This window comes from Amphiura filiformis, unplaced genomic scaffold (assembly GCF_039555335.1).
Source record: "Amphiura filiformis unplaced genomic scaffold, Afil_fr2py scaffold_21, whole genome shotgun sequence".
In the NCBI taxonomy this organism is placed as follows: Eukaryota; Metazoa; Echinodermata; class Ophiuroidea; order Amphilepidida; family Amphiuridae; genus Amphiura; species Amphiura filiformis.
Window position 1 is genome coordinate 220,214 of NW_027305485.1, and position 20,040 is coordinate 240,253.

General features: G+C 37.3%; 1 protein-coding gene across 1 annotated transcript in view; it reads left to right on the plus strand.

The window, feature by feature from the left end:
• LOC140143343 (ras-related protein Ral-A-like) overlaps positions 1 to 20,040 on the plus strand; it is a 64,193-nt gene that overhangs the window by 26,725 nt on the left and 17,428 nt on the right. Inside the window, exon 3 of the mRNA XM_072165199.1 lies at positions 11,843 to 12,089. Within this exon, the coding sequence (XP_072021300.1) occupies positions 11,985 to 12,089 (105 nt within the window). The 5' untranslated portion in view covers positions 11,843 to 11,984. The remainder of the gene's footprint in view (positions 1 to 11,842; positions 12,090 to 20,040) is intronic.

The window sequence follows — 20,040 nt, forward strand, 5'->3', positions numbered from 1 at the left end:
TGTGACACGTTTCTTTTCTCAATAAATACAGTTTATGTAATGTAACCTAGAGGTTGCAGTTTCTTGCAAGAAATTATTGCGACAGTTTGTGTTTCAAAAGAGTAAAATTTGGGGCTCTCCAAAAGGGTTCCAATAGTTGTATAACATTAAATGATCACATTTTTACACTGTGCTGTAGCATACATGTATAGTGTGTGTCAGCGTATCAATCTTTCACTCTTTTACTCCTACCGTATTGTTTGTAATAAACGCCCCGGGGGCGTTGCATTTTTCCAAAAGGGGGGCGTTTATTGGAAGTGAATTGTCAGTGAAAAAAGCTTAAAAATCGGGTTCAATTTCCGATGGTGCTCCTATTAAAAGGAGGGATTCACGACTATACATGATGGCGGCGCCCACGGAAAATGATATTTTCGTGGGAAATACAACAAAATTACTCCTGTAAGTGCATGGAATTAGTGAAATTCTACCAGGCAATGAAATGGATGGGAGTTGAGTCATATGTTTTGTCCATTCAATATAGCGATCGTGACTGACATGACTGATGCAAGTTTTAAGTTTACCTACACGATATGGCATGGAAATGTTTGCATTTTGTCAATTTTTCACAGAAAAATTGGAGGGGGGCGTTTATTAGAGGAGGAGCGTTTATTACAAACAATACGGTATACATATGAACTTGATTTTGTACAATTAGCAAATTATTACTTTCTGAGGCAGTTGGATTGCACCAAGGAAAATAGCATGAACTTGAAGAAAAATGTTTTTTTTTTCACTTCATGCCACTACATGTAATTCCCACCCCCTTTGATGTGTATTGTGTAATGTTAATTAACAAGTAGTTATAAACCTACATTATTTTGTTTTTATTTCAATGTCACAACACTTGATTATATTAGCTATAAAATTGCTAATGTATAGTGGTAGTGCTAGGGGAGGGCATTTCCCACAATCTTGTACTTTGTCCTCCCTTCCCATTTCCCCATCAAAATAAAAAAGTCTAAAAATACCCAATTCTGAGGCAAATAAAAGTATCACTTTGAGGCAGTTATTTAGATTGTTCCCCCATTTGGTTCCCTCTATTTCCCCCTTCCCCCTCCTCTGCCGCTGTTTATAATTATTATCTAATTAAGTGGAGTACCTTTTGCCATGATCAGTTTATCATAGGAATAAAAAATTGTAATCAGACAAAAGGATCTGCTTGATGTACACCAATTCATTGTTTAAAAAATTAAAACGTTTTTGAATAAGAATGTGTTATAATTCAGCCGAATGATTGTAACATCACACACACACATCTGATCAAGTAAAAACATTAAAACATCCCCTTCCCTGAACCCCCCTGTACTTTCCCTTCCCACTCTTGTATGCTGATTAATTTATTTTGAAAATGTACATTTGAGTTTCTTGAGCAATCTGTTACTGGTTGCTCAGTTTACCAAACTACCCATGGAAGCTAAATTTAGTATGTGCGGTCAGGGACAGGATCCCTTTTTTGCGGGGGTTGTGTTCTCGTTAAACTTGCGGGCATTAAAGAACCATGTGTCGGCCGACTGGCCACACAAATTAAAAGAGCCGTTGCCTGCGGATAAATCTCTTATTATATTGAATTATCACAAGGTGTTGTGGTAATGGGCTATATGCCATTTAAAATCCACACTACCCCTGTGGAAGATTTTGGAAATATCATCCATAGGGGGAGTTTGTTTTTCAAATGTAACTGGTCAGGGTTAATCATTTTGAAACCCATACTCCCTCTGTATTATGGCTTTACCTATATCTTCCACAACTGAATTTCAGTATTTCAAATAGAAGATGTTTATTCTATTCAAAACTCATACTCCCTCTGTGGAAGACTTTAGCTAAATCGTCCACAGGGGGAGTACGGACTTTAAAAGGAATAGCCCAATGTGGTTTAAATCTAGACATTTTCAAATCTATGATCAAGACTTTTGCCAAATTCAATCTTGCTTACAAGTTCTTCACTTTCAAATTCCTTTGTATTTTGTGTAATATCACGGCAAGAAAGACAGCTCTGAGTAACTCTATAGCATTGATAATGATATGGATGTTAGGTACAACACACTTCTCTGCCAATAAATCTTCATTTTCTCCTCGCATTCATGCACATAATCAACATAGTAATCCATTTTAGGTTTGCAAGTCGACAGCGATACAGATTGCCTTGTCTTTGTGGGGTCTAGTCCCTTGAAAGCTGCTAGTCCCTGCTACCACTATCAGATGTGTAAAAATATCTTTAAAATTACATGCGTAAGTTGGTACAAAGTCGTACAGAGAAGACTAGTGACTGTTTTATCCCGAATGCATTTGAGGCACGGCTGTCTGTCAGAGCTGGTCTGTAGCCTACAGATGTTGATTCTTGTATTGTTAGATGTGTTTGCTTAGTATGGAGCAAAAACAGTTATACATTATTGGGTATAAGAACTTGGTATATGAGAAGGGTTAGGGACCATTCACAAACACTTGTAAGGGGGGGCCTGATGCAAAAAGGGGAGGGGCCTGAATTTTTTGACCCTCCTAAGGGGGGGGGCCCTGAAAAAAATGACCACAAATTTTCCTGGAAAAATTAAGTTTATATGCTTTTCTATGGGGTTGACCCATAATTTTCATGTCAAAAAAGGGGGGGGCCTGAAATTGCGATGAAATTTTTTTGCATCAGGCCCCCCTTTACAAGTGTTTGTGAACGGTCCCTTACATACAGCTTTTCCATTTGAAATCCTTATCCAGTATGGAAGACATGAATGTAATCTCCCACACAGGGTGTGTAGATTTTAAATGGAGTAACCCATTTAGGTAACCCCATTTGAAATTCTTACTCCCTGGGTAGAAGATTAAGGTTGTGTCTTTCATAGGGGGTGTATGGATTTTAACTGGGATAGCCCATATAGGTACATGTATGCTGCATTCCCAAGTAAAAATGTGGTATCTGTAATATAAATTATAAAACAAATACTGTATAAGTGGTCATTTTTGCGATGGGGTTTATTTTCACCGATTTTACAAATGGTGTTCCATCTGCGAAATCAACAACTCGCGTATGTTTAAATGCATCATAGGTATACATGTAGGGCAGGACCAAGCAATCGTGAAAATTTAACATTCGCCAAAATATCTCTCTGACTCCAATTTACGAATACATCTGTTACTAGGTTAGGGTTTAACAGGGATTGGGCTTCAATTGAGCACAGAGGAGTAACTCAGATGCGAGTTAAACCTTTTGCATGCCTAAATGCGAAAAATATGTGATAGAGGCGTAGCCTGTTGATGAATCGTCTCTGATTATTATTAGTGTATGAGGACTTCATACCGCAGTTAACCACTCCAAAAAAATAATAAATGTGAAGAGACAGTCAAGGTTGGGTGGTAATAGGGTTGAATGTGTATTCTAATATTGTCTCATCATTATTTCTGTTTGTGTGCACAAATTAATTTGCAGCTACGTTTTCTACGAACGTTGCTATGCAGTACTCTAATTTGAATGGTACTAATTAAGAAACTGTAACATACAATGTATATAGGACGGATATGATATGAGATGCTTGAATGCAAGTTTTGAAAAATTATGTGAAATTTGAAAAGGAAAGACTGGTCTGTGAAGGGATTATCAGGTATTTGCTAGACTAAAACACCCAAAATTCACCAAAGAACAACCATATAAATTTGTCTAATGAACCAAACAAATGGCAAAGGTTAAAGCTGAAAGCAAAATTTGGCATTTGACAATTATGAAGGAAGGATGAAGGTGTGTGTGTGTAGATTTAGTACTACATGAGTGAGCTGTCAAAATTCAGAAAATGTTTTATTACTGGAGGCTTTTTGGCAAAGGTGAAGGAAAGAAGGGAGGAAGAAAGCAGATGAAGAGAAAAGGGGTTTTCTTGGCAGGGGATAGCATGCCATGGGGTGTATCGTGGCCTGCCAAGCTTTCAGTGCCATGTGTGTTCGCATGATGATGCAATCGGATCATGTGAGATACTTATGTGGGGGGGGGTTACTTTCACTTGCAGTTGCTCTGTGCTATAGCCCTTTGTAGCTTTTGGTTGGGTTAGGGTTATAAACCGCTCAAATAAAGAAAGTCCGCAGTCATATAACCTGTCCTACACCAAAACCTGATCTTGTTATGACAATATGATTGATACGGTCGTGTGCAGAATCTTGTAAGCTCCAATTTGATACCAAATTTGCTACCAAACACTCAAAAGTGACAAAGATTGATACCAGTTTATGGCATTTGTTGCCTTTTCAAAAGTTGCAAATCAAAACGAAGCACGCGGTCGAAATTGCTTAGCGTGGCAATATGGTCAAGCTTGCTTGCCCACGATGGGCCCCTGTCGACTATCCCAAGTGCGCGCTTTATTCAATTGTTAATTTAAAACGCATGGATTGCTACAGTGCTTTACTGATGAATACACGTCACGATGCGATCAATATGACCTAGCGGTTGTTTCGGGCTATGTCAATGGTCGTGTTCTGCCATTCACCTCTACAGGTCCGCGTGGTCCGTTTTTAATTTGCAACTTTTGAAAATGCACCAAATTTCATATACTGGTATCAATCTCTGTAAATTTAGAGTTTTCGGCAGCAAATTTGGTATCAAATTGCAGCTAACAAGATTCTGCACACAACCTTTTCAATCAAATTGTCATAACAAAATCCGGTTTTGGTGTAGGACGGGTTACATGACTGCGGACTTTCTTTATTTGAGGTGTTTATATCTTACACTTCCCACAATGCATTTTTTCCATTTCTATTTTCTGTACGCACTGATTTGCTATCTAGTGCAAAATGGGTCGATAGTGACAAAAAGTACAATGAAATTGAACAGAGCACAACCAGATCTTGCAAATTATGTTTATTTCATGACTGTCGACCCATGTGTAGCCAGTCTATTCTCAACATGAAAACAAAGTGAACTTATACAAAGTAATGGGAGTTTTATTTGCTGTAATGAGATGATATTGCAAAGGATTCTGGGGAGGGTAAGATATCTTCTCTCAGGGTTAGTATAGTTTGTTAGATGAACATGAAATGTTAAAATTGGCCTATTTATGATTGTTGATAATTTGATGGAGCGATTAGACAAAATATGCCATTCAGAAAGTATCTGATACATGTAATCCCTTTTTGTAATTATTAAGTGAAATTGTTTATCCTAGTCGTACATAAATACCACGTTATAAATTCTGCTATAATACAAACATAATTGACTTGCAATGTGTAATCTGCTTCCCATAGCAGAAGATGCTGGAACAACTCATTGATTCGGCTAATTATGCAATTTGCTCTTGGCGATATTTTTCCCCTGTGCAAAAGGTTAAGAAGAGACTATTACATAGGTTCAATGCAAGAAGATCGTAAGTACATTGTTATAAGAAAGCACTTACAGCCTTTTGCCGCTAAAGTGTCCATCCACTATTGATGGAACTTAATATTAAAGGTACCCTTGCCCCGGGGAGTTGAAAAGACTCCACGATTATCACCAGTGATGATGAGCGAAGTCGCCTTGATAAACTAACACGCACTGTTTGGATTTTATGAATATTAAAATTTTTATCTGGCAGATGCTTTCTTGTATGGAAGCATTTTTTTTTGGTCTTGAAAATAAACCGATGCTTATGGTTTCCACAAGGCGCCTTAGTTACTCAGTTGGGCTGTATTCAAATGGGTAGGTAACTGAGCTTTAGGGTGGAGAAGGTCATTGCACTTTGATATAAAATTGGATCGGTTGAGCCCATATTTATTGGTCGAGCTATGAGTTTTAAAATATTGGACGAGACGTAGTCGAGTCCAATATTTTACAACTCATAGCGAGACCAATAAATATTGGGCGTAAAGCATCCAATTTTATCATTATTATGTTTTGGATCCAATATTATCACAACTTGGATCCATCAAAACATAATAATGGGGAAAATTGGGCTACCTTTGCAAGTATGAAGGCACAATGGCTGCAAATGTGGCTGATTTGTGCTCCAAAGTGTCAAATTCTCTTGTTTTATGGCCTTCGATTTGATCGTTCATAGTGTGGGGAAACTTACCATATAGTCAATCAAATCAAGCTCCCCCCGCCTCATTCAGCATTTTCTTTTGATGGAATGAATAAAAACACCGCCCGCCGCCACCTTGTCGGAATGCTCGTCATGTGTAGCCAGTCTATTCTCAACATGAAAACAAAGTGAACTTATACAAAGTAATGGGAGTTTTATTTGCTGTAATGAGATGATATTGCAAAGGATTCTGGGGAGGGTAAGATATCTTCTCTCAGGGTTAGTATAGTTTGTTAGATGAACATGAAATGTTAAAATTGGCCTATTTATGATTGTTGATAATTTGATGGAGCGATTAGACAAAATATGCCATTCAGAAAGTATCTGATACATGTAATCCCTTTTTGTAATTTTTAAGTGAAATTGTTTATCCTAGTCGTACATAAATACCACGTTATAAATTCTGCTATAATACAAACATAATTGACTTGCAATGTGTAATCTGCTTCCCATAGCAGAAGATGCTGGAACAACTCATTGATTCGGCTAATTATGCAATTTGCTCTTGGCGATATTTTTCCCCTGTGCAAAAGGTTAAGAAGAGACTATTACATAGGTTCAATGCAAGAAGATCGTAAGTACATTGTTATAAGAAAGCACTTACAGCCTTTTGCCGCTAAAGTGTCCATCCACTATTGATGGAACTTAATATTAAAGGTACCCTTGCCCCGGGGAGTTGAAAAGACTCCACGATTATCACCAGTGATGATGAGCGAAGTCGCCTTGATAAACTAACACGCACTGTTTGGATTTTATGAATATTAAAATTTTTATCTGGCAGATGCTTTCTTGTATGGAAGCATTTTTTTTTGGTCTTGAAAATAAACCGATGCTTATGGTTTCCACAAAGGCGCCTTAGTTACTCAGTTGGGCTGTATTCAAATGGGTAGGTAACTGAGCTTTAGGGTGGAGAAGGTCATTGCACTTTGATATAAAATTGGATCGGTTGAGCCCATATTTATTGAGTCGAGCTATGAGTTTTAAAATATTGGACGAGGCGTGGTGAGTCCAATATTTTACAACTCATAGCAGACTCAATAAATATTAGGCGTAAAGCATCAATTTTATCATTATTATGTTTTTTGGATCCAATATTATCACAACTTGGATCCATCAAAACATAATAATGGGGAAAATTGGGCTACCTTTGCAAGTATGAAGGCACAATGGCTGCAAATGTGGCTGATTTGTGCTCCAAAGTGTCAAATTCTCTTGTTTTATGGCCTTGATTTGATCGTTCATAGTGTGGGAAACTTACCATATAGTCAATCAAATCAAGCTCCCCCCGCCTCATTCAGCATTTTCTTTTGATGGAATGAATAAAAACACCGCCCGCCGCCACCTTGTCGGAATGCTCGTCGCGCTTTTGGTTCATAAAATTATGGCAACACTGGCAATGCCTTTAATGATGTTTATCATTGGCCAATTACTTGCCGATTATTGATTTGAGCTTCCAGGTTTTTCAGGTGGAATTTTCCTTTTCTGTGTGGAATAATAGTGCACAAATTTGTGGGGAGTTGGTGATTGCTTTTAAAAATTGAGTAAGTGAATGCCGGTGTTACTAGGGCTATTCCAGTTGAAATCCATCCCCCTGTGGAAGACATTACCTTAATCTTACACACAGGGAGTGTGACTTATAAATGGGAGTTACCTGAATGGGTGACTCCATTTGAAATCTACACTCCCTGTGTGGGAGATTAAGGTCATGTCTTCCATAGGGGGTGTATGGATTTGATCTGGAATAGCCCATTTTATCTAGAGGGTTTAGTGTTTTTTCAGGAATTGTAATGTGTGTTATGATAAGATCAAGGTGAAGTAGGGATAAGTGGGTCAGTGTGTAATTTTAAAGTGCATGTAATCAATATTGCGGATCTTCCTTTAGATTTGACCGTTGGTACGAAAGAAGAGTTCAAGCAAAGCGCAAAGCATGATATACATCACATGCAGTCTTCTTATATTTTATTATCAATAAATTGTTATTACAAGTGTTATTTTACTCATTTAATTTTACATATTTAATTTTTGATTTAAAAGGGCATTTCCTGATCCACAGCCTCATCCCCAAACTTTCTCAAAAAAATTCGAGATTTTTATACCACTGGGAAACCTCAGGCTACATTATGTTTATGTACAAAATATTTCTTGCAGATTAAGTCGTTTAGCAAAAATATCGTCATATTTGAATTCTGGTATACCAGAACGAAATCACAACAGTGGCCTATGGAGCTGTGTAATACACAAATCATGCGTAACTCGCAAATACAAAATCAAAATCAACTAAAATTTTGGGAATAAGCTTTTTTCATGGATATCTATTGAAAAAGGTCATAAAAAGAGGATGCTAGGATGACGAAATCCTCCTTTAAATTGAACTAATAAAACTGCATTCATCTTAATTGCTGCTTCTGTAATTAATAATTCTGTAATTAATAAGTATTCTCATATCACTAAATATGACTCACTGCAAGGTTGTAATCCAAGATGGTGTATCATACGTATTTATCAGTAATTACTACAAAATGACGTCTCTAAGTGCATTTGTATGCAAGAGTGTGATTTACTTACTGAAATTCCCGGCCCCCAACTCAATGCAAGAGTGTGATTTACTTACTGAAATTCCCAGCCCCCAACTCAACACACAATTTGACAACCATGAGAGTTACCAAATCTTTCAAAGACCCCCTTTTGCAATTATTTTTCATCAAATTTACCCCCCTTTTTCATGCAAAATCAAGGACAAAATTTGGCCAAAAACAACCCCTTTTTTGTGGTTTTCAATTACTAGAATTTCAAACACCCCTTTTCAATGACGCTCAATATTGATATAAAATAGGGCAACCGACCGGGACTGTAAAGTAACTAAGACTTTTTAAAAGCACACCCAGTTGGGCACTTTGCTTAAAATATGGCGCATAATCCGCATATTGCAATGCGATCCCATATTATGCCCTGCTTAAAAGTATCATTATAGCCTTTTTGAATACATCATTATCATAGGTGTATTTGTCATTGCACCATAGCTAAATTGTAGGCTGAATAAAGTCAGCAAAGTCAGCAAATTTTATCCAGTAAACCGATTTTAATCAAGGCCTCAAAGAAATGAATTTTTACTGGGGCTATTTTATCAATTTTCTTCAGAAAAATTGCCTCGTCTAAATTGAGTGTTGCTCATATTCCAGCGGGTTATTTTAGAAACTACCTCATCAGTCATCACCCCCTGAATTCTTTTAGCTCTGATTTGAATACACCGAATGAAAAGATTATGTTTGCGTGATCTGCCGCAAAAGTCAGTACGACGTGGAGCGACAAATTCAATTTGGCCAAATATGAAAGGTCACATCAAAAGAGAGTAGAAAAGAATTGTATCAAATTATTGGCAAATTTCAATGTAGCAGAGATTTGCATTCAACAGCAGTTTTTTCCAGACTATGCTCTGATGAAATTAATGTGATTCGAAAGGTGTGAATGAAGCTATTGCTGAATATTATACAGAAATAAGCATATTTTCTTGGGACTGTATCAAAACAGTTTTCAAGCTTTTTTCCTCTATACATTATACTGTCATCTTTTCCCTTTGGAATCTAGTTGCAATGTGTGATGAAGCAGAGAAGATACTTTACCCTTCCCAGAATCCTTTGCAACATGATGCATCACCTCACTACATCAAATGTCACTCCTATTACAAGTACAGGTTCCCTTTGTTTTCATAATTGAGAATAGACTGGCTAAACATGGTCGATAGTTAACATGGTTAAGAAATAAACATATTTTGCAAGATTGGGATGTACTCTGTTCATTGAGACCTGTATATTTTGTCACTTTCGACCCGGGGTCACTCCCATTGTGGCCTGTACACCATCCGCGATAATTAAAAAGGGTAGTTTTTTAGTGGGTAGGCACGATACTGCCAGATACCGTGTTTAGGGTGTCAAAAACATGAAAAATTGGAAAAAGGGTAGCAAAATTGCAATTGCTAATATGCGGAAATGAAATTTAGGGTATGAAATTTGATACAAGGAATAAAATCCCTGTTTAGGGTGTGAAAAGGGTATCGTTTTAGCCAAGGGTTAAATCCTTGTTTAGGGTGCTTTTCAAAAGTTGATTATCGCGGATGGTGTACAGGCCACAATGGGAGTGACCCCCCGAGCTTTCGACCCATGTTGCACTGGATAGCAAATCAGTATAGAAATTTGAAATGGAAGAAATGCATCGTGGGAAGTGTAATATATCTTCTCTGGTGATGAAGACTGCTCATACAATGGTTTAAAGTTACTACATGTAGTTACAACATTTAACATTCTATTGGTTTTTTATTGAGATTTTAATAACATTATAAAGTGACTGGGATAGTATATCCTGGTATACTATATTTGGCTTGTTTGCCCATCATCTGAAGAGGATATTGGAATTTCATGTCTGTTTGTGTTGAAAGTGTTGGCTATCTACAAAGAACAATAAAATGTGGGTATTAATCCCAGGTTCCCTACACTCCACGTATTCATGGGTATGTATGCTCATCCTGAATTTTGTGACATAGAGGAGTATAGTCTGATACAGAAAATGTGATTTGTGAAACACGCATGAAAGGGTTATGTTTCAAAACACGTTTGGATTAAGTGAAATTTTAGAAAAAGGGATATTTTTTTCCTGAGTTCTATCCATTTTGAACCATTTTGAGATAAATGTCATTTCAAGGAGCAAAAAATGATGATAAATCCTGCAGAGAAGTCATATCACTACATGCATTAAAAGACTGGCCAAAGACTACAACTACTGCACTGAAAATTCAGCAACTCAAGGCAAGTAGTTATTGATTTATTGATCAAATATTGGTTTTCCCTCATTTTTGACTGTAACTCCACAACTGTTGTCTGTGCTGAAATAAAATTTCCAGTGCAGTAGTTGTAGTCCTTGCCCCTATAATATACATATCTTACTTGTCACCAATGCGCTATAATTTTTGAGAAAAATGCAAAAATAGGCACAAAATTGGGCAGGGTGTAGTACCCCCTTAATACTAGTATATGATGCATATTGCATAAAAACGTCCACGCATTGTACATTACAATTCTTGCATTTCCATCAACAATGGTGTGTATCATTGAAATGTGGTTTGCAAAACTTGAAATAAGCGGACTATAACCAGGAGCAATTTTTTTTTGAACATTGCTCCTGGTTCACTGGGATTTTACAAGAACCAGGAGCAATTTCTGAAGAAACAGGAGCAATTTTCAAATAGTAAATCCTTTTACTGCATATACAATACTGCATACCAGCACTACTGCATCAAATTCAAAACTGGAACCAGGAGCAATTTGTTTTAGAAAATTGCTCCTAGTTCATGTGAATTTTACAAGGACCAGGAGCAATTGGTGGCTTTACGAGAGCAAATTTGCTCCTGGCGCCTGCTTATTTCAAGGCTTGGTGGTTTGTGTTTTTATTGTAACAAGAGTATTGCTGAAGAGCAAAAAAATGGTGAAATTGGTTTAAAAAGGTGTTTTTTTTTCCAACTTAAAAGTTGTGAGATGAGATGTAGTAGTGATGGAAGCATTAAAATTCAGGGGGGGGGGCATTGGGGACAATCCTGTGGACCAATGGTGGTTGACCAGCTTTGGTGTATTTTGCACCCTCAAACACAGATCTATGTTTATATAATGAAGAACCCCCACGGTAGACTGTGTATCAGCTATTTTCTGTTTTGTGGCAGAGAAAATGACACGCCCCATTATGTTCAAAATTACTCACTCTCTCTTCGTAAATCCTTTTTATCTTCCATACAGAAAAGGCATAACTGAAAAGGAGCGACAACAACTTGAACTCTACTATAGCAGTGGCGTTGGAGTAGAGGAACCAGCCCCCTCAACAAGTGTAGAACTAAAGCTTGGGCCTGGAGCAGCGCAAAGTGACGTGACACCGGTCAAGATGTCCAAACCTAAACAACAGCAGTTGCCTTTACATAAGGTTATTATGGTCGGAAGTGGAGGTGTAGGCAAATCAGCGTTAACATTACAGTTTATGTACGATGAGGTGAGTTCATTCTGGAGCAAAAAAAAGTAGTTCACGATGTTAACATCGTAATTAGCCCTCTAATAGCATCCCATGGAACCGAATTTCTAATGTTAATCTGTCCAAGTGCTCCAGTTTTCAGTACCCTTTCACTTTTGAATTGGGTCATAATTTAAGGGCTGGTGTATGAACGTTTGGACAGTATTTATTTTGGGACATTAGAGCACATCAGACATATCGAATTGCATTCTGAATACGAAGAAAGTCATTCTGATATCAAATAATTTTGATTTTTGAAATTAGCAATTTAATACACATTTTATGGCAAATCATTAAAATTGATATTTTTGATATTTAACAGTACTTGAAGTAAACTTTATAAATCTGATGATTTATACTTAAAGTGTATGTAGGTGGGATGAAAAGCCGAAGATCAATTGAAAATTTTGACCTTGTGTATTGAATACACGGATTTTTTTTCCCAAAACACCAAAAAAATTAGGTCTTTTTGGGAAAAAATCCATATCTTCAATATGAAAGGTCAAAATTTTCAATTGACCATCGGCTTTTCCTCCCTGCTACATACACTTTAAGAATATATCAATAGATTTATATAATTTACTTTGAGGACTGTTATATATCAAAATGTGAAAAATATCAAATTTTTATAATTTGTCATAAAATTTGTATTATATTGTGATTTTCAAAAATGAAAATTATTTGATATCAGAAAGACATGCTTCGTATTCAGAATGCAATTCGATAGGTCTGAAGTGCTCTCATGTCCCACAAAAAATACTGTCGAAACGCAATAAACGCTCATTTTAGATCCCTTAATGAGATCCTGGAAAATGAGATGAGATTTGAGCTCTTACTATCAGCCAAAAGGGTCTCATTTTCATTGGGTGTCCCATTTAAAGTCCACACTCCCCTTGTGGAAGATTTTGGAAATGTATCTTCAACAGGGGGAGTATGAATTTCAAATGGAATTAGTACATTAACCAACTCCCAATTAAAACTCGCCCTTTGTCTGTGGAAGATTTTGGTTGAATCTTTCTCCGAGGGCGTATGAAATTCAACTGGAGTTGCCTAATTCAAAATTTGTACTCCCTCTGTAGAAGATATTTCTAACATCTTCTACAGGGGTAGTGTGCATTTTAAATGGAATAGCCCATTAGCACAGTATGTCATAGTTTTCAGCAGCATGAGAGTAATCCTAAACAAGGAACCAAATTGGATTGAATTTTTCAGTCAATTATATTTCCTATTTAACTGGGCATGTATGTTAAATAGAGAAATGAAACTTGAATATGGCAACAATTACCAGTATAACAGTGCCCTGATCCTTCTGTTGCGACTACCTCAATTCACCACATTTTTGTTTGCACCATCTAAACGAAGCATATCTCGGGCTGTCGGGCATTAAATTTGACTTGGGTATATAATGAGCAAAATATGAGCTTCCTTTTACCAAAATCTAAGTTTTGTTGAATAAAAATGGGGGATGCTGCTGTCATATGAAATTTTGCTAATGATATCACCTTTTCAACCCATCGTTCTTGAAAGCAAACTAAAGCAGACAATGCTGAAACATCAAATAACCTTAGAAACGTAAATTGCCCAATCACGGCAAGGAATAGAAAAAGTCATTTAAAGTGTCATCTGCTAGCTATATAAACCAACATGGACATCCTATGTGGAAATTACTTCCTCAATTCACAAACATTACAAAAGTCCTTTTGTAAGCTTAAGGGTAGACAGGGTATTGTTGGTCGAAGCAGCCAAAAAAATCGATTTTTATTGTCTAAATCAATATATTAGTGAAAAATAACACTTTGATGTTTTGCAAAAGTTCTACAAATCATATACTTTGAAAACTTGCTGAATTGGCTTTTGTCTAACACACGCGTCGCGTCACGTCACGTCGCGTCACGTCGCGTCACGTCACGTCGCGTCACGTTGAAATGTTATCAAAAGTTCATAATAAATTATTAACTCCACAATTACCCTTATCTCCCTACGTGATAAATAGTCCGTGAAATAGTCCATGGAATTCCAGCTTTTCATCAATGCCGCAAAGCACAGCAAAGCTTCAATGAATAAAATAATCGGGATTGCTGGAACTACTTTTAAACCACAGCCCGTATCCTAGTTTAGTGTAGCCTCTTTTGCAGGCGGTGCGTTTTAAGCTTTTCTCAAACTATGAGTGTGATAAAAACACGAGTAGCCTGCGACGGAGGCTACGTGACAGTGCGCACACCACTAAATAATGCTCCCACTGAAACACACGTGAAAATGGCCTATCAAAACAAAATAAGCTACCTCATTCGCGTGTTTCAGACTTATAAAACACGTTAGCCATTTTTGCAGAATCTGTGAGGTATATGATGCGGTATTATTTGGTCTTCTTTGATGGCGGTGTAAATAGCTGGTCATATAATTCGCAGTAGGGGATATTTGCTCTCGTCTCGGTTGTCTTTTGCTCCTTTTGCATTTGGCAACAAATGTTGCCAAATGCTTTCTTTCACCCGCATTTCTTTCTTCTGGCAACATTTCAAATCGCTATAACATCCACATACTAAGTTGGATTTTGATATAAAATTGGATCGGTTGAGCCCATATTTATTGAGTCGAGCTATGAGTTTTAAAATATTGGGCGAGGCGTGAGTCGAGTCAATATTTTACAACTCATAGCGAGACTCAATAAATATTGGGCGTAAAACATCAATTTTATCATTATATGTTTTGGATCCAATATTATCACAACTTGGATCCATCAAAACATAATAATAACCAAACTTGGTCAGAATGACCACTGAGCACTCCCATTTATGGTTTGTACCCCAATTTGACCTTTGACCTTTGACCTTGATTATATAGTTGAAAATGTGATTTTTTTCACACAAAAATACTAAGGCTTCTAGACGATTAAGCCGATTTCCACCAAAATATTTTAGAAGAATCCCTATGCTTCATATAGGATGTACACAAATAAGGGGTCAAAGGTCATTTTTCTTCTTTCTGGCAACATTTCAAAATGAGTCTAGCACCAGTATACTACATCGGATTTTGACCAGGCTTGGTCACAATAATCACTGACCACCCCCATTAATGTTGTGTGACCATGACCCTAATTTGACCTTTGACCTACTTGATATGGCCAAAATGTGATTTCACAACATTTTTTTCACATGCCACAAACCTTGTGGGAAGCACAAGTGGGTAAGTGGCTACTAAGTTTCCTATATGGCTTCAAGGTCAAAGGTCATTGAGGGGTCATTTGTGTTAAAAGTTTGATCTCACTCCAGACTCAATGGATTTGATCCAAACCTAGTCCGAATTAATTAACCTTGACCTTGACCTGACATGTTGAATGACCTTGACCCACGTATGACTTTTGACCTGAAAACAGAGGTCAACAATAAATGTTACCAAAAACGTTTCCACAGTGACCCGATGTGCAATCTACCGTTGAGGGGCCAAAGGTCAAATAAAGGTCAAGGCCAATTCGTTGCCAAATGCACATGTGCTCACTTGTGAGCACAATGAACCCTAGTTCTTTTCTTCTTTCTATTCCGTTTATGAAGTCCGAATTTAAATATCAAAGCTTGCTAGTCCGAATAATAAATAAGGTTTGCTACTTGAAGTTGGAAAAAGGAGGTGGTTTAAAGCTGGTAGGACCTACATTTGTATAGGCCAAGTAAAATTAATAAGGAATATTTTTCATACAAATACAAGTAAATATTTTGCCATAGAAAAAGTCATTTTTAAATAAATGATCGTGTCTGGAAATTCATGGAAGGTAAAATCGCGAATCTGTTTGCCCTTTTACGTGCATTTCGATGGGGCTTAGTTGGTGGTGTGCGGCCGTCAGCAATCGCCATACCGATAACCATTTCACTGTGGGCCTGGGATAATGACGGGTTCGATCTGGAAACACCCGGGGAAAAACTAAACGAAATCGTGAACTGAATCCGTATGACTTGTTTGTAACTTTTAAGAAGATATCGGCGTGACGTGACGCCGACGCGACGCCGATGACGTGACGTGGCTGACGCTTGACGAGTGTGTTAGATAAAAGCCGCTTAATTTATTGTTGTTAATGAGTTATGTACATTTTACAAAAGTAAGTGTTGTTGTTTTAGCCCTCTTTACAACATAACTCAAGAACCACAGGACCTATAAAAGCATTTCTGTGATATTTGAATTCTTCTACACGCTCATAAGGAAATGAGCAATGCAATTTTTGCCGAAACTCACTACCATTCGCAAGATGTTGTGAACTACCAAATCGCAACACTTTAAAATTGTGTATTACCTTAAGTGGAGGGCAGGAATCCCCTTTAGTATTGCGGAAGGTGTGAAATTTTAGACGCCGTTTGTAGGAAGTGTTGACCATTTGATCTTACCAAGAGGAAGTGAAGTCGGTGATTGGATTGCTTAGTGTCATCGCCATGGTTTCCTGTTACTATGATACCTGCAAGGGGTAGTAGACGTGTTGTGGATGAGGATGTACTATTGACGATATGAAATCTGATTTGATTCTTAAGCCGGTGTGCAAGGAAAAGATGGCGTGTAAAATTTCTGTAAAAGTGGGATTATAGAATTTCACAAGGGCAATGACACACTAAAATGTGTAAAAATTGGTGTGAGAAAATGCAGGGTAAGAATGCACAATTCTATAGTGGACAAATGCAAGGTTCCTCTATCAAGTAATTACTTCAACGATTCTATTATCTACAGAAGATAAGAAAATTATTCAGTCTCATGGTCTTAGATGATAGCAAGTTTGAATATGCATACACATGCATACAAATCTATACACACACACCCACTGACCTATTTCTGTGCTCCTTGCCCCTCGTCCCTGTTACCAGCATGTCGTCAAGTTAAGATGCAATTTACATGTGATGGGAGTGATAGTCATTAAAAGATTCCATCGGCCATTAAATTACTACCATGAACCATTAACCTAAGCCAAAAAACAGCCCTCGGAATTTCTAGGATTAGTGTAATATGGGTGTGGGTAATCCTAAACGTGTAGTGCTAGATTTTGCTCGTAAATATATGCACAGATATTGCATGGTGTTGTGGTTTGAGAACACCACTCAATGCATACATGTAAGCATAGACCCTGGAAGAAAAATGTAAGCAAGCAAGTAGGTATTAGCATTTTCCACGGGGGATTCTTGATTCTGGATTAGATGGGGATATGCTGGTGGAATTCTGAAATTTACCCCCAAATTACTCCATATTTTGTGTAAAAGAGACCCAAAAATATACCAATTTTCTGGATGTTAAAATTATTAAATTTGCCATTTTTTTGGAGAAAATTTTGAAAAATCAACTTCTTTAAACCATTTTTCTGAAATTTGCCGCATATCCCGTACCCACCTTGCCTCTAAGAACCAACCCAGGTAATTTTTGCTGCATAGACCCTGTAGCAAGAGTGCCACAAACCCCCAATCAAGGTAAAAATTTTGCAAATTGCTTTAAAACTTTCTGAGCACTCATTGATAAGCCAAGATCCACAAAATTTGGATCACCACGTTTTAATGACTTGAGCTACACTCCTGGCAACTGTCATGTCAACAGGCAAAAATTTTTTGTGGTATGTAATCTGCTGTACTGATGCGTTGAGCGTGATCTCTTAATCAAATTTACCCAAATTTAATCAGTAGTATGTAAATATATATATATATTTTGCATGTATATTTAATTGTGTTTAAATTTGTTTCTATATATATATTGTTTTTGAACGCACCGCTGGTTAGGCGTGTGCCACTGATATAAAAGTGTATGTTCCAATAAATAAATAAATAAATATACAAATATACATGTGTTTGGATTAATTATGCATATGAACATCTTGAAATTTAAGGCACATTTACAAACTTCATATAACAAAAAAAGACTGAAAATGAAAAAAAAAAATATTCGTCACATTTTCATATCATATCAATAAGGACAGTTGAAATGTATTCTTCCATTTTTTATTGATCACAGAGATGGGAGCTTAAAAAGAGGGAGAGCTTGGCCTAATGGCAATACATTTAGGGTAATTGCCTGTGGTGCTTGAGGTCCCGGGTTCAATGCCTGAGGTAGAGATTTGCTTGGGTATTGGCTAGGAAAAAAAAAGATAATTTGTAGATTGAATTCAGACTTCCGCTCTCACGCATTGTACATTTAGAATTTGGTAAATGAACCATGAAAGTATTCCGTCCTTTGGAGGGGATGTTAAGTTGCCGGGCCCGTGTACAGAGAGCCATACTTGCGCATGTATTGCTCAGTCAGTGTGAAAAGAGTAGGGTGTTAGCCCCCGAATTTCCCATTCACAGTTAAGTATACTACATGTATATGGCCGCAGTAGCGTAGCCAGCGGGGGGCAGGGGGGGCAGAGTGCCCCCCTGACAAAAAAATGAAAGAAAAAGTGCCCCTCTGACAAAAAATGAAGGAGAAAATCAGGAGGGCAAAGGAAAAGAAAAAGGGCAAGGAGCCCCTTTTCTAGCAAAATTCAGGGCTAAAATAGTGTAAAATACAAAATTTTTCCGCGCTACGCCCGCACATTATAACAATAAAGCCCTTTTTAGCGGATAATGGGCTAAAATAGTGTAAAATACCATTTTTTTTCTGCTACTGCCAAGCACATCATCCCAATAAGGCCTTTTCGGAAGCTCAAGACATGTATTGTATGATGCAACTGCAATTTTTTTCGTCTGTGCCCCAAAAATTTAATTTTGCCCCCCCTGACCAAGAAAGCTGGCTACGCCCCTGTATGGCCGCATGCATGGATGATGAGAACTAATTCTGATCCGGGGGTACTCAAGTTTGGTTTTGGTAGGGACGTGCATGAGATTTTGGAAGTAGACCCATAAATATACCAATTTTTCAAGAAATTTGGACCCATTGATATACCAAAAGTCAAAATTTTCGCTGAATTTACCCAAAATTGTCTTAGTTTTTACAAATATACCAGATTTTTGGAGAAAATTTTGAAAAATCACCTTCTTTAAACCATTTTTCTGAAATTTGCCGCATATCCCGTACCCACCTTGCCTCTAAGAACCAACCCAGGTAATTTTTGCTGCATAGACTCTGTAGCAAGAGTGCCACAAACCCCCAATCAAGGTAAAAATTTTGCAAATTGCTTTAAAACTTTCTGAGCACTCATTGATAAGCCAAGATCCACAAAAATTTGGATCACCATGTTTTAATGACTTGAGCTACACTCCTGGCAACTGTCATGTCAACAGGCAAATTTTTTTTGTGGTATGTAATCTGCTGCACTGATGCGTTGAGCGTGATCTCTTAATCAAATTTACCCAAATTTAATCAGTAGTATGTAAATATATATACAAATATACATGTGTTTGGATTAATTATGCATATATGAACATCTTGAAATTTAAGGCACATTTACAAACTTCATATAACAAAAAAAGACTGAAAATGAAAAAAAAAAATATTCGTCACATTTTCATATCATATAAGGACAGTTGAAATGTATTCTTCCATTTTTTTATTGATCACAGAGATGGGAGCTTAAAAAAGAGGGAGAGCTTGGCCTAATGGCAATACATGTAGGGTAATTGCCTGTGGTGCTTGAGGTCCCGGGTTCAATTCCTGGGGTAGAGATTTGCTTGGGTATTGGCTAGGGAAAAAAAAGATAATTTGTAGATTGAATTCAGACTTCCGCTCTCCCGCATTGTACATTTAGAATTTGGTAAATGAACCATGAAAGTATTCCGTCCTTTGGAGGGGATGTTAAGTTGCCGGGCCCGTGTACAGAGAGCCATACTTGTGCATGTATCGCTCAGTCAGTGTGAAAAGAGTAGGGTGTTAGCCCCCGAATTTCCCATTCACAGTTAAGTATACTACATGTATATGGTCGCATGCATGGATGATGAGAACTAATTCTGATATATTGAATACACAATGGCCCTTTCATGAGGTGGTGTTCACAATAATATTA